The sequence below is a fragment of the Diceros bicornis genome, chromosome 18 (genome assembly GCF_020826845.1).
Source record: "Diceros bicornis minor isolate mBicDic1 chromosome 18, mDicBic1.mat.cur, whole genome shotgun sequence".
NCBI lineage: Eukaryota > Metazoa > Chordata > Mammalia > Perissodactyla > Rhinocerotidae > Diceros > Diceros bicornis.
This window is the reverse complement of record NC_080757.1, coordinates 55,276,487-55,288,958: the sequence shown is the minus strand read 5'-3', so window position 1 is coordinate 55,288,958 and position 12,472 is coordinate 55,276,487. Positions and strand designations below refer to the sequence as shown.

General features: G+C 47.0%; 1 protein-coding gene across 1 annotated transcript in view; it reads right to left on the bottom strand.

The window, feature by feature from the left end:
- Positions 1-11,948, bottom strand: part of RAB37 (RAB37, member RAS oncogene family) — a 61,343-nt gene extending 49,395 nt beyond the window's left edge. Inside the window, exon 1 of the mRNA XM_058561531.1 lies at positions 11,877-11,948. Coding sequence (XP_058417514.1) covers positions 11,877-11,948 — 72 coding nt within the window. The remainder of the gene's footprint in view (positions 1-11,876) is intronic.
- Positions 11,949-12,472: the final 524 nt, after the last annotated feature.

The following is a 12,472-nucleotide window of genomic DNA, read 5'->3' as shown; positions in this document are numbered from 1 at the left end:
GCTGATCTGCATCATGTGGCATTCTGTACTAAATTGACAAGTCTATGCAGCTCTTTCTATTTTAATATTATTTTTCTTCCTCAATAAAACCACAAGCCAGTGCCCAAATGTGACTTTGTGTTATTTAAGGATCTGGCGATTGGTTTGTCACTCAGAAAGCAGCCACATCGAGTTTCCTTCTGGCATTCAAGGATGGTAAGTGTTTCTGTGACAAGGAAGCAATAGGTCACATCCCCTGGTCTCAGCCACACTGCCCACTGCCCGCCCTCTGGTTATTGGAAAGAGTTGCAAAGTTCAGACGATGTACTCATTTCAAAATTTCATACAGCCTTTGCAAGGTTAATAATAAGCCACAAAAGCAGAAGGACTAAATACTAGAGCCCCGTGTCCTCCCACTGAACCCCCTGCTGTCTGGCGGATGGCCAGTAAAATAGAACCAGAGGAGAGGTCAAGTGTTTTGTCTTAAAATATGATGAGACACGAGAACAAATGTGAGAGAAAGCGGAGGTAAAGTGAAGGAGATCTGCCCCTGAGCGGTCTTGGTGTCAGTAAATCTTGGCTTGCTTTCCTTGGATTGTGATCCTGCAGCTGGGTTTTGATGGAGGCGAATCCCGGGGGGTGGTGTTGCTTGGCTGCTCTGCTCCTGAGACTCAGTTAACGGTGGCTTGCTTCATCGGCCTGCTTTCCAGTGGCTTCTGAGCAGCTCTGGAGGCAGAGTCTTGAGTCTGCATTGTGAGTGAATGGCCCCTGCTGGCAGTGACTCTGCTTTGGGGTTTGTCTTGGGCCAGGCTGAGATTGTCGCCAGGCTGCACTAGAATTTCGGGAGGTCAGCGACAGAGGGCCTTGAGGCAGCTTCTGGTTCAAGCCTCCCTTTCCCTGAGGAGTTAGTGGAGTTAATGGAGGGACGCGCCGGCATGATAGTGGGGAAGAGTTCAGGGTCTTCGGTCAGATGCCCTCGGTTGGGGTTCTGTCTCTTACTTACTTGCTGAGTGGCCTTGGACCATCATGGGATGTCTCTCAGGGTTCATTTACTCCTCTGCAAGATGGAGTTTAACCAAAGTGCCACAGACCCTCTGGCCTGTGATTTCAAAGTAACCAAAGTAACCTCCTGGTTCCCAATGTGTAATAACTTGGGCACCCACTGATATCTCTCCAGCAGATCCCAGCTATCTCAGGTCCCCTGGGAGCTACCACCCACATGCTCAGTATAAGGCTCCTTCAAGGCTTTCTTAAGGCAAAATATTAGTATTTAGTAAATATGGATGGAGGGTACATGGGCATTTCTTTTTTGTTATGCTATTCTCTGTACCTTTCATTAAACTTCAAAATTAACAATGAATTTTCATGTCCCCGTACAATGGAATACAATATAGTCATTAAAAAGAATGAGGGTGAAATGTGGTAAATGTGGATGACAAAATGCCTGATATACATGTGTGTGTGTGTGTATGCATATGTGTATATATATATATTTTTTTTTTGAGTGTAGTTCCATTTTTATTTAAGATATGTGTTTTGAAGCAATCATCATAGGTAACTTTTTTCTTTGTTTTGATGTCCCTGTCCCAAGTTTTGTAATTAAACATGTGTTAATAATAACAGCTCCCATTATTAATTAATAGCCACCGATAAAAGCTTGCTGTTCATCTAGCACAGTGCTCTAATCATCAACACAAGCCTCGTTTACTTCTTCCCAGCCCTACGTAGGCCTGCCCGAGGCTGGAGCCTTGCCTGCCCCCCTTTGGCCATTCTGATCCGCCTTCCATGCATGCTTCCTGCAGCCCACGACCCTTGCAGATTGCTCTCCTGCTGGGCACAGCCATTCCTCTCCAGGGAACACCACTGCTGACACGGTGCCAGCCCTGGGGGAGGAGCACTGCTCACCTTTTTGCCATTCTTCCCAGAGCATAAGATAGCCCTTCTCCGGCTCATCTGGAACCACGTGTGGGGTGAGGCCAAAAGAAGGGAGGTACGCCCCAGAGAATAGCTCAGAACTACTGCATAGACCTGGGCTCAGACCCTCCAGGGGTTCTCATTTGACAGCAGGAATGGTTACATAATTTGTGGGGCCCAGCACAAAATAATATGGTGCTTCTTGTACAAAAATTAAGACTCTCAAGATGTTGACTGTAGAGTATTGGCCCTTCTAAATATGGGGCCCTGTGCGACTGCCCAGGTTGCACACCGAGGTTGCCTTGTTCGGCAGGCTTCTGCCTCACTTCTCATCTGCCTTCATGTGGCCATGGGCTGCTCACACCTTACTCCCCACTGGAAAAATCCAGTTGTCTTCACACCAACTGACCCTGGTCCCAAAATGAGGAGGAAGAGCATCACCTCATCCCTGCCTGAGCCTCACCTCCTGTATCCCCATCCTCTGCCCCCACATTGACCTCCTCCCCAGGTGAATGGAAGTTGGGTTATCTATTTCCACCACAGGAAAGTCTACTCCCACCCAGAGGGTGAGGTCTGGCTCCACGGCCCCAGTAAGCCAATTGCTTTATAGGGTGACATCAGTTAATTTCCTAAGTCTGGTTATTAATTACCTAAGTTTGGTTATTCAGTCTTAAATGACACCACGTGTAAGACACAACTAGCCCAGTTTAGGTGGGAGAGTGACAAGTTCAGGTCATTTCTTTTTCAGTCACTTTTCATTAAAGATTTAAAAATATTAGGACCCAGCCCCCCAAGGATTACCATGGGGCCATCTGTTGTTTTGCATGACTAGCCTACAGCTAACCCCACCCCATTTTCCTTGGTCAATAGGGCTTAAGTGGGAAGGACTCCACCTTCAGGGGTGGGCATGTGACCCATTTCAGTCCAATGAGCATTAAATCTAGGACTTTAGTTGACACTGGACCTGTGAGGATGTGACCCTGGAGCTGCTGGCAATCACATGACCTCACGAGGAGAAGCCTACCTGTGAAGAAAGCTGAGCCAGAGTGAAGAATGTTGAGAGACAGAGGGTGAGGCTGATACCATTGCTTGAGTCCCCAGATCCAACTGAGCAGCATCCCCGGGCTTCTCAGTTACATGAGCCAATGAACTCTCTTTTTTCTTAAGATGGCTTGAGCTGGGTTTTGTTCAAAATGGTCCTGACCACAGGAGTTCCCCTTTATAGGCAGTAATAATGCCTGTGCTGCTTACGCTAGGCGCTGCAGAAATCAAATGAGACAACTTACACACAAGTCCTCTGCAAACTGTAAAGTGCTGTTTTGAATGGAGTGACCAGGGAAGTGTAGTTGAAAATGGCAGAACCAGGACAAAAGCCCAGGTTTTTTGATACCCCAGACCCAGTTCTCTTTTTTTTGCTAATGATCTGCCTCCTGCTCTAAGAATATCAGTGAGCAGGGCAGGTGGCGGACAGAGCAGGTGGCAGACAGAGCAGGGGGTGGACAGGCCTGGGGGTGGACAGAGCAGGAGGTGAACAAGATAGGGAGTGGACAGGACAGGAGTGGACAGGGCAGGTGGTGGAACAGAGAGGTGGTGGTCAGCGAGCTCTCTGTGAGGCCTTCTCATGTGTCTGTGTGGCTGGACTATGATGTCTGGAGGAGATGGGGCTCTTCAGGGGAGTGAGGGTCTTGGAGGGCATGACTGCCAAGCTCACCTGGCCCTTCACCTCTGTCTTCCCCAAGCCTCTCTTCATGTGCCAACCTGTCATCCCAAGAGGTCAGGGCTCTGTGTTTCTGCGTTTGACTGGGTGTTTTTTGGCTCAGCTCTTTGGAGATGTTCAGGGACGGGGCTTCCAGCTTTGTTCTCTGTATCTGACTCTGCCAAGCTTGGGCCATAGATCTTTGGGCACTTCTCAGAGGTGCGCTGGGGAACCCCTTCCTTTCTTGGACATAGATTTGAAGAGATTCCTGTCTTGGGAGCCCAGAGCCACTCTGACCTTCAGAGGTGGGGCTCCCTCCTGGACCTGTGGATTTTGCAGTCCTTCTGATCAGTCACTGAGTCAGGACCCAGAACTTGCAACAGCCTGAGAGAACTGCAGCATTTGACCTGGTCCTCAAGGACTCACTTGCCACCATGTGATACGAGAGGCCCATGACCTTTAAGAAGTCTTCATGGGCACTGAAGTCCACGTGTCATGTTGGGCTGAAGTCAGATGTGGCCTGAGTCATTTCTCTGTGCCAGCCCACTGACCCACCAGTGGGTGGGGTCACCACCAACAAGGTGGGGAATAGGCCTTGTTCCTGGGCGCTCAGGAATACCCAGGGCCCAGCAGAAGTTTGCTAAATCGATTCTCAGGATTCTAAACCAGAAATGTCCAATTTCAAGGGGGGGCATGTGGAATGGAGCTGTGGTGGGATATAAGGAAACGGCCCCAATTACCTTTTTTCTCTTTCCTGGTTCTCTCCTCTTAAGCTAAACCCCTAAGGTCCTGACATAGGCACTGAGCGGGATGGAGGCAGAGACGTGAGATAACAACTGCGAGTATGCCTGATGGAGCCTCCTGAAGAGGGAGCTTCCCCCGCTCCCCCCTTTCCTCCCTCCCCATAACCAGGTCAATTCCAGGGCATTCTCAAGCTCAAAGACAAGTGGTTCCTAAGGGGATACAGGAACCGGAGATCTGGAGAGAATAGAATACCTTCCTGACCTAGGTCACAGTTAAATACAGTGGAGGGAGGCAGAGGTCAGGGTGGAGAGGACCCAGGGGTAGAAGGGGCCACAGGAGTTGTAGACTGAGGCTGTCCTCATAGTGTAGCCAACTACCAAACCAAATCAGTCTGATATTATTAAACATCTGAGCCTTCCAAGTCTCTTTTTTTCTGGATTTCATGCTTAGCAAACCACCCCTTGATTATAATGTGGCCTGGCATCTAGGGCAATGCATCAGCCTTGTGAATTTGATTAACACAAGCCTGCCTGGAGGGATGGATTCACTCCAGACTGAGTGAGCAAAACTGGGTCTCTGATCCCACACAGCTGGGGGCCACGCACTGGACGGCTGTCAATACCCTAAAGTAGTGACAATCTGTGACCTCCTTGGTGAAGCCCTTTGCCCTCTCCTGACTCTATCCCTTTGCATCTCCAGCTTGCTGGGGTTTGAATCTGGGCTCCACCACTTATTAGCTGGGTGATCTTAGGCAAGTTTCTTAATGTCTCTGTGCCTCAGTTTACTCATCTGTAAAATGACATTCAAATAGGGTTGTTGTAAAATAGGTTGTTTACATTGAATGATGTAAAGTGTTTAGAACAGTGCCTGGCAGATAAGTGCTATATAAGTGTCTGCTGTTATTCCCACGATACCTACCTGCTGTGACCTTGAGCAAGTAACTTTATTTTTTTTCTACCTGGCCTAGGGTTCTCTATTTATAATGTGGAATTAATAATAACATCTACTGGAAAAGGAATTTGGTAAGGAGAAAGTGTCATGGCATATATTAAAGTTTTTTGTAAATTGTAAAATGCTCCACAAATGAACCATGTGTTTATTTTTATCATTTATTGTTAACAATTATTAGCCTCACTGGGTCCCTCTGGATTATAGGGCAGAGATGATTTTAATACTTCTCAGTTCATAATCTAATGAAACTGAGAAGGGGACCCCGAGAAGGGGGAAGATCTGGGTAAAGACAGTTTTGGGACTGCCCCTCACAAGAGAAGGAGGTTCCTGAGGGGCTGGAGGAGGCTCCGCCTCCTCTGGGCTGAGTACCAGCAGCTTCATTCCCTTCCAAATTAAACAGCTTCTCAAGGTGAGGTTGGGAGGGGCTGGAAGAAGCAGGGTGCTACCAGCTCCTGACTGTCCCCTGGGGGTGTTGCTCTGCTACACGGCAGATCTGCTTTTTAATAAGCAGACTTACTGGGAGTGGTATGGAGGCAAAATTCAAACGGCAGAGGGAGAAGGAGGAGGAGGGCAAAGGTTTGCTTTGCTTGGAAAAGGCCCATAACAACAAAAGATGAAGAGGGACAGAGAGCAAGAACACATCATCCCTGGCCCTGCCTGTACCTTGTGAGAGGAGGGGCGTGCGTGCGTGTGTGTGTGTGTGTGTGTGTGTGTGTGTGTGTTGGTGGCAGCCAGGGGCAGAGGACTAGAAAGCAAGAGGAAATATGAGCTGAAACACAACATGGTTCAAGACATCTAAAAGCATACCTGTGGCATTTGTAGAAGCACAAATTACTAAGTAACATCCTCCTGTTGGTGGGGAAAAACTGTCTGGTGATAAGCAGAAATGCAAACCAGAAGGGAGGGAGCAGACACTGACATCAAGTCAGGGAAATAGGAGTAATTTGCTAGGGGAATTCTTGAGCTCTGCTTGTTTCAACAGTCATGTTATTCTACCACTTGGGATCTTGCTACCTTCAGGAGCAGGGTGAGGTCTGGGGAGGCTTTGATGGGTGTGGTCACTTAGGGGTTAAGATTTCCAGATCTGTTGTTCACTGCTGGCTTGGAGCTCAGAGAGAGCTCATTTGGCCTCAGAAAACCTCCTCTGCTTGGCAGATGGGAAGATGGTCCAGCACTGCTCCCAGCTGGGGAAGTGCATTGCCTGAGTACTCTGCAAGTTAGCAAAGGAGCTGTGATCTCTGTTCTCACTTGCAGTCTCCAGGGACTGCTTCTCGTGCCTGAGAAAGGGAGGATGGAAACAAGGAGCGTGCTGGGATAAGTTTAGAGCCACTTCAAATTTCCTGTTCAACAATTTTCCAGCCTGGTGCCCAACTCTGGCTGTTTACTTCCTGTGAAGCTGGGTTTCCTGCCCTGAAAATGAAGGAAGCCAAAGCCCTTCCCCAGAACAGCTCCAGGAGGAAATGTGAGCCTACCAACACCAGTGAGCCTCAGATATTCCTCACAAAAGGCCCCAGGGACTCCAAATTAGAGGAAAGAGTTCTCAGAGAGGGAAGCCTGAACAGTTTAGAAAATGACTTTGAGACCCTGGGCTGAGTCATCCTCATTTCCTGCTGAGGTTATCCAAGAGAACCCGCTAGCACCACTCCCCAAGCCAGCTGCCTGCTCTGGGATCTGGGCAGGACCGACAAATTAGCCAAAGGAGTCCCAGTTGATGGAGATTGTCAGTGTGGTAGCATACACTTCGCTTATTTATCTGACAGCCTCCAGAGCAAGCGAGAGAGGGAAACAGCAAATGGAAACATTCCACAGGGAGCAGCTAACTTTTCTTGGCTTTGTCTTTTGTTCCTGAGCTGAGGATGGAAATCTGGCGAGAACTGGAGCTAGTGCTCTCACTTTGGTTTTACATATTCTTTCTTAAAAAAAACAAAACAAAACACCACTTTATTGAGTTATGATGGACTTACTTTGAAAGTAAAATCTCTTCACTTACAGGGTATGAATTTTCCTGTGGAATCGGATTCTTTGACTATAAATTTGTATTCCATTAACATTGTTTAAATGGGAAAAAAAATGCCCAGAGGGATAAAGAATGGTAGAAGGAGACAGAATAGTGAGTATATGGCCTTTTGCTGGTTGATTTGTCTTTCACTGGTAACATTTTCTGGCAGGGAAGGAAAATACTGCTGAACCCAGATCCTTCTCTAGGATCAGTGAGTGACGACCTCATGGCAGGTGGAGGCTGGCTAGTGTGAGGAACTGTTCTATGTCAGATATCAACTCTTAATCAGAAGCCAAAAGTGAGGGAGGATCTGGCCTCAAATTGAGGTCAGGAATGACCATTTCTTCCTGGATTATCTCACTGTATCTTCCTGTACCTTTCCTAGGGCACTTCTGAGACACTACACAGTATTACAGCAATTTGCAATTTGTGTGCGTGTCTTATAGGCCACGAGCTTATGGAAGGTGGGAACCATTGTGTGTGAGTGTGTGTGTGTGTGTGTGTGTCTGTGTCTGTGTTCTCTATAAGGCCCAGCATAGTTTCTTACCCTTTGGAAATGCTCAGTACATGTTTGCTGAATGACTAGATGAGGCAGGAAGACTATTGAGGGATATGGAAATCACAAGATGAGCAGTAGAAGAGGGGAGTGAAAGAGAAGTGGGAGAGAGGAGGGTGAGTGGTAGAGATGACCTCCTTGCTTTTCCCACTCACCTAGAAGAGGTGTTAGGGCAGAGTTAGAGGGAAGAGGAATCCCTTGTAGGATGGAGACCTTTTGTCCATATCTCCCTGATAAAATTCTATTTTTTTCCAACAAGGACCAAGCCCTGGATGGATGGATGGATGGGTGACAGTCCATGTCTTCCTGCCTCCTGGTCACTGGTCTTTCTGAGATGCTATGGAGGAGACTGACTTTGGCTTAGTAGTTGTTCGCCGGTTGTGGAACTAGATTGGCATGTAGGTGTTCATCAGAGCCCTGGCGATGATGAATCAGGATGTAAGCTCTTGAACTGAAGTCTTTGTCCTAATTCACTAGCATCTGGCGCAAAAGCTGCCCCTCTCTGTGCTTCATTTTCCCGGGGCTCACAGTCAGGTCCTGGCACAGCAAGAACCCAATCCTGTTCCTGAACCCTAACTCACATCATTGCCCTTGATGGCTCTTGAGACTGTACTGGTAGCAAGAGAGGGCTGGGAGTTCTCTGAGGGAAAGAGCAGCAAGGTTTCTCACATGTTTTAAATTATTTAGTTGCATCAAATATTTGTATTTGTGAGAATAACAGCAACTCTATTTAAAAACTCCCAGCATGTGATGGATGAACTCAATGTTTCCAAGCAGTTCCCAGCTCCCAGCCCATGCTCCAGGAATATTCTAAGAGTTACTCAGGCTCATCTGGCTCAGCCTCCAACTCTTGGGACTAGCTAAAATGCAAGTGCCATCCAAGGCTGATGATATTTGGCATATGTTTTTCTTATAAGTGAATTTTAATGAGAGGTTTCATTGCATCCCATACCTCACCTCCCAGAGAAAAGAGAAATCAGGGTTGGGATAGTCACATGGAAGTCATGATTTTTGTATAGGTGGGTTGTATGAGCTTAATCCCATGGGATTGTGCCTGTGTAATATGTGTGTGTGTGTGTGTATGTTTCTGTGTTTACAGCTGCTGCTCTTCTCATAAAGCTTCATCATTTTAGGTGAGACCAAATGTGACACCTATTGAAGTTGCTCTGGAGGCCAAGATGTGTGCCCTAATAACACCCACCATTTAATGAATGCTTCCTATATGCCAGAGACTATATATATATTTTACATTATATTATCTGACATCCTCACTCAAAAAACAACAAGCCAGGTATTATTATTCCTATTTTATAGACAATAAAAGTAAGATTTATACATGTTGTTCAAAGTCACAGCAAGTTCTGTCTGATTCCAAGCTAGGGGTTTCTTTCCATCATACAGCAATGTCTCTTCTCTGGCAAGTTCCTAGGACTATCCTACATAAAATCTGATGGCCCTGTCAAAACATTAAATGAAACTTCCCCCTCTATAATGGAAATTTCTGGTGAGGAGAAGGGGGAGGGTGTGTGGAAGGGGGCATTTGGAGTGGTTTCTGGGAAGCTGGCAAGGTTCTATTTGTTCATCTTGGTAGTGGTTGCGCAGGGGTCCTTACTTAGTGATAATCCATCAAGGTGTACACATAAGATTCAGGCTTTTTTTGTGTTTGTTATACTTCAATAAAAAGTTTTCTTAAAAAATCCTTTTTCCTAGCAACTAATGTTGGAGAGGAGCCCTGCTTCCCATGGACAGTATGTTCTCATGAATCAACAGGAATTCCTTGGACTCTATTATATAGCAGACTTAAAAATAATACAAATATGTTGATACCCTGCCTCTTTACAAAAAGATTTTTCAGTGGATCACAATAAAAAGTCATGCACCAGGGCCAGCCCTGTGGCTTGGCAGTTGGGCGAACGCGCTCCGCTGCTGGCGGCCCTGGTTCGGATCCCGGGCGCGAACCAATGCACTGCTTCTCCGGCCATGCTGGGGCTGCGTCCCACATACAGCAACTAGAAGGATGTGGAGCTATGACATACAACTATCTACTGGAGCTTTGGGGGAAAAATAAATAAAATTAAAAAAAAAAGTCATGCACCATAATAAAATATTAGGAAGAGGTGTTCAGTGCTGTATGAAAAGGAAAAATTTCTACATATATATGTCACTCTGTTGGGTACTGCGGAAGATTTAAGCCAGTTTCTGCTCTCAAGATGCTCACGACCAAGCTGAAGAGACCAAGCATTTACTAGCAGTAAGTAGACACTTGCCTTCAAATATATCTGAAGTTGTAGGAATGGGCTCTTTCCCAAATTAGTGATCAGTAAACCCGAGGGAAGTGAAAGTTCTCATGGGCTACATCCTACATTTCATGTGTGAGTAATTGAGGTGGGAAAGACCACACTTGATCAATTATTTGAAAACTTTGACCTCCAAATCTTAAAGCTTTCAAAATGAATATTTATGTCTTTATAAGGTGGTTTAAACTTGGAGAGTCCTATATATCTAGTCACTAGGATGCTTTTGTAATTGATTTGTAATTATGTTCCTTTTACTTGAATGCACTTTCTATTGGGGCTAAATTCACAACCTCAAAGAACACAGATCTCATTCTAGTCTACTTCAAACTGTAATGGTTTTAAAATTTCCTGACTGGGGCAGTTGCTGTAATTTTTTTCCCTTCTCTAATACCCTAGGGGTTCAGGGACCTGGAGGGAGAAGTCACATGGACTATTCAAATCTACAGACTCACTTCCTTTAAGAGTGGATTTTCCTTCATTTGTGACAGAAATAGCCAGTGTGGCACAAAGCCATGCATCTGAAACGTTTATGTGCATATTTATTTCCTACGGATCTTCTTAAAATACAGATTCAGATTCAGTAGGTCTGGGGTGGGGTCTGAGATTTCACATTTCTAACAAGCTCCCAGGTAATGCCAATGCTGCTGGTCTACGGACCACACGTGTATAGAGAAAAGAATATTAGACTTGGAGTTGTAATTCCTGGCTTTTAATACTAGCTCTGCCATTTACTACCTTGTTTTCTTGGACAAGCCAATTTGCCTCTCTGGACTTTAGTTTTCTCAAATATAAACTGTGTAATAGGGTAAGAGCGTGGATCAGATTATTTCAAAGCTTGCATTCATGGAATTTTCAGAGTGATATATGGATTTAAAAAATCTCCAAGTATATGACCATGTACAGCCTTTCAAGGAACTAACAGATAAAGCAGTATTAACAAAGTTGGAAATTTAAGGGCTGAATGAGGAGGGCAGAGAAAGGGCTGAGGAGTAATAATGACTTCTTATGGCAAATATAAGGCTCTGATTTTTCAAAGTGATGAATTTTGGATTAAGAAGTGTTGTCTAGAGAGAGGCTCCCACTTTTTGCCAACAATCACTTCAAGAGGAGACCTACATTATTGAGAATTACATTGCATAAGAAACTTGAATGAGGGAAGCAATGGATGAGTTAGAGCTTTGAAGTAAGGAAACGCTGTCAGGAGGCTATGAGTGAGTCATGGCTGGAGGGCAGCTTTCTGGAGTCATGAAGGAGTCTGGTTTGAAAACAACAGTTTATTTCTGCTGCAGATCATTTCTATGTTTAGTTTCAGCCAAGTTGGCCAAGAATTCAGGTCTTTGACCACAACTACCAGACCTGATGGAGCCGGAGCTTTTGAGGCAAGGGTGGGAGGACCAACACAGCCTCCCACAAGGGTTACAGAGGGCAAGGGTGCTCGGGGTACACAGGAGTTCAAATGGATGAGAGGCAGGAGGGAGTGAGTGAGAAAGGGAATAGGGGATTTAAATGAATGAACGAAGCTCCTGACAATCTGAGCCTCTGGCGGCGGTCCCTCCTCCAGCGTTCATGTATCTCTCTTTTGAGCAGTAAATAGGATCAAACATAAAGGGTTCCCCAGACTCACAGATACGGGCCAGTTTCTCCTTAAGTCCCAGAGCCAAGGCAGGAGAACGGAGAGAACTGCTGACGCCGCCCTCTCCCAGAGTTGAGGTGGGGCGGGGGACTAGAGGAAATTCTTACCTTATGCAGGACGTGCTCATTGAAGTCAGGGCCAGCTCCCCCCTGGTAGGAGTCGAGTCTCTGCGGGTCCATGCCCGGTTACTAGCCCGCTGCTTCCCGTTCTCCCCGCGCTCTGCGTCAGCACTCCCAGAAGCTCCGTCCGGCTCCGCTGGGTGCTGCAGACTCGGGTCTGTGCCCCGCGGGCCGGGCCGCACCCGGGTTCAGCACTGGACAGCTCCCGCAGCGCCTGCGGCGCGGTACCGGGAACGCAGGTCCGCGACCGCGGCGTTCAGCATCAACAGCGATGCCGTCTCTGTGCGCCCGGGACCAGAGTTCTGAGATACCGTCCGCTCCAAGTCTCCCGTCTCGTGACTCCAGGATGCGGAGAGGGACGCAAGATTTCCGTCTAGCTGGTGGTCCGGGCGTACCTCGTTCAGCTACAGGACTCCGGAGGCTTAGCCGCCCCGCTGCGTTCTCATGGCATTGCAGTCCCGGGAGCTGATTCTCAGTGAACGAGCATCCCCGTCACGCCGCGCAGCTCAGCTCTCCTCCTGCATTTGCAGAGGCGAAGCCCTGCGGTGCTGGCGCCGCTTCTCTTTTCGTCCCTGGACAATTCC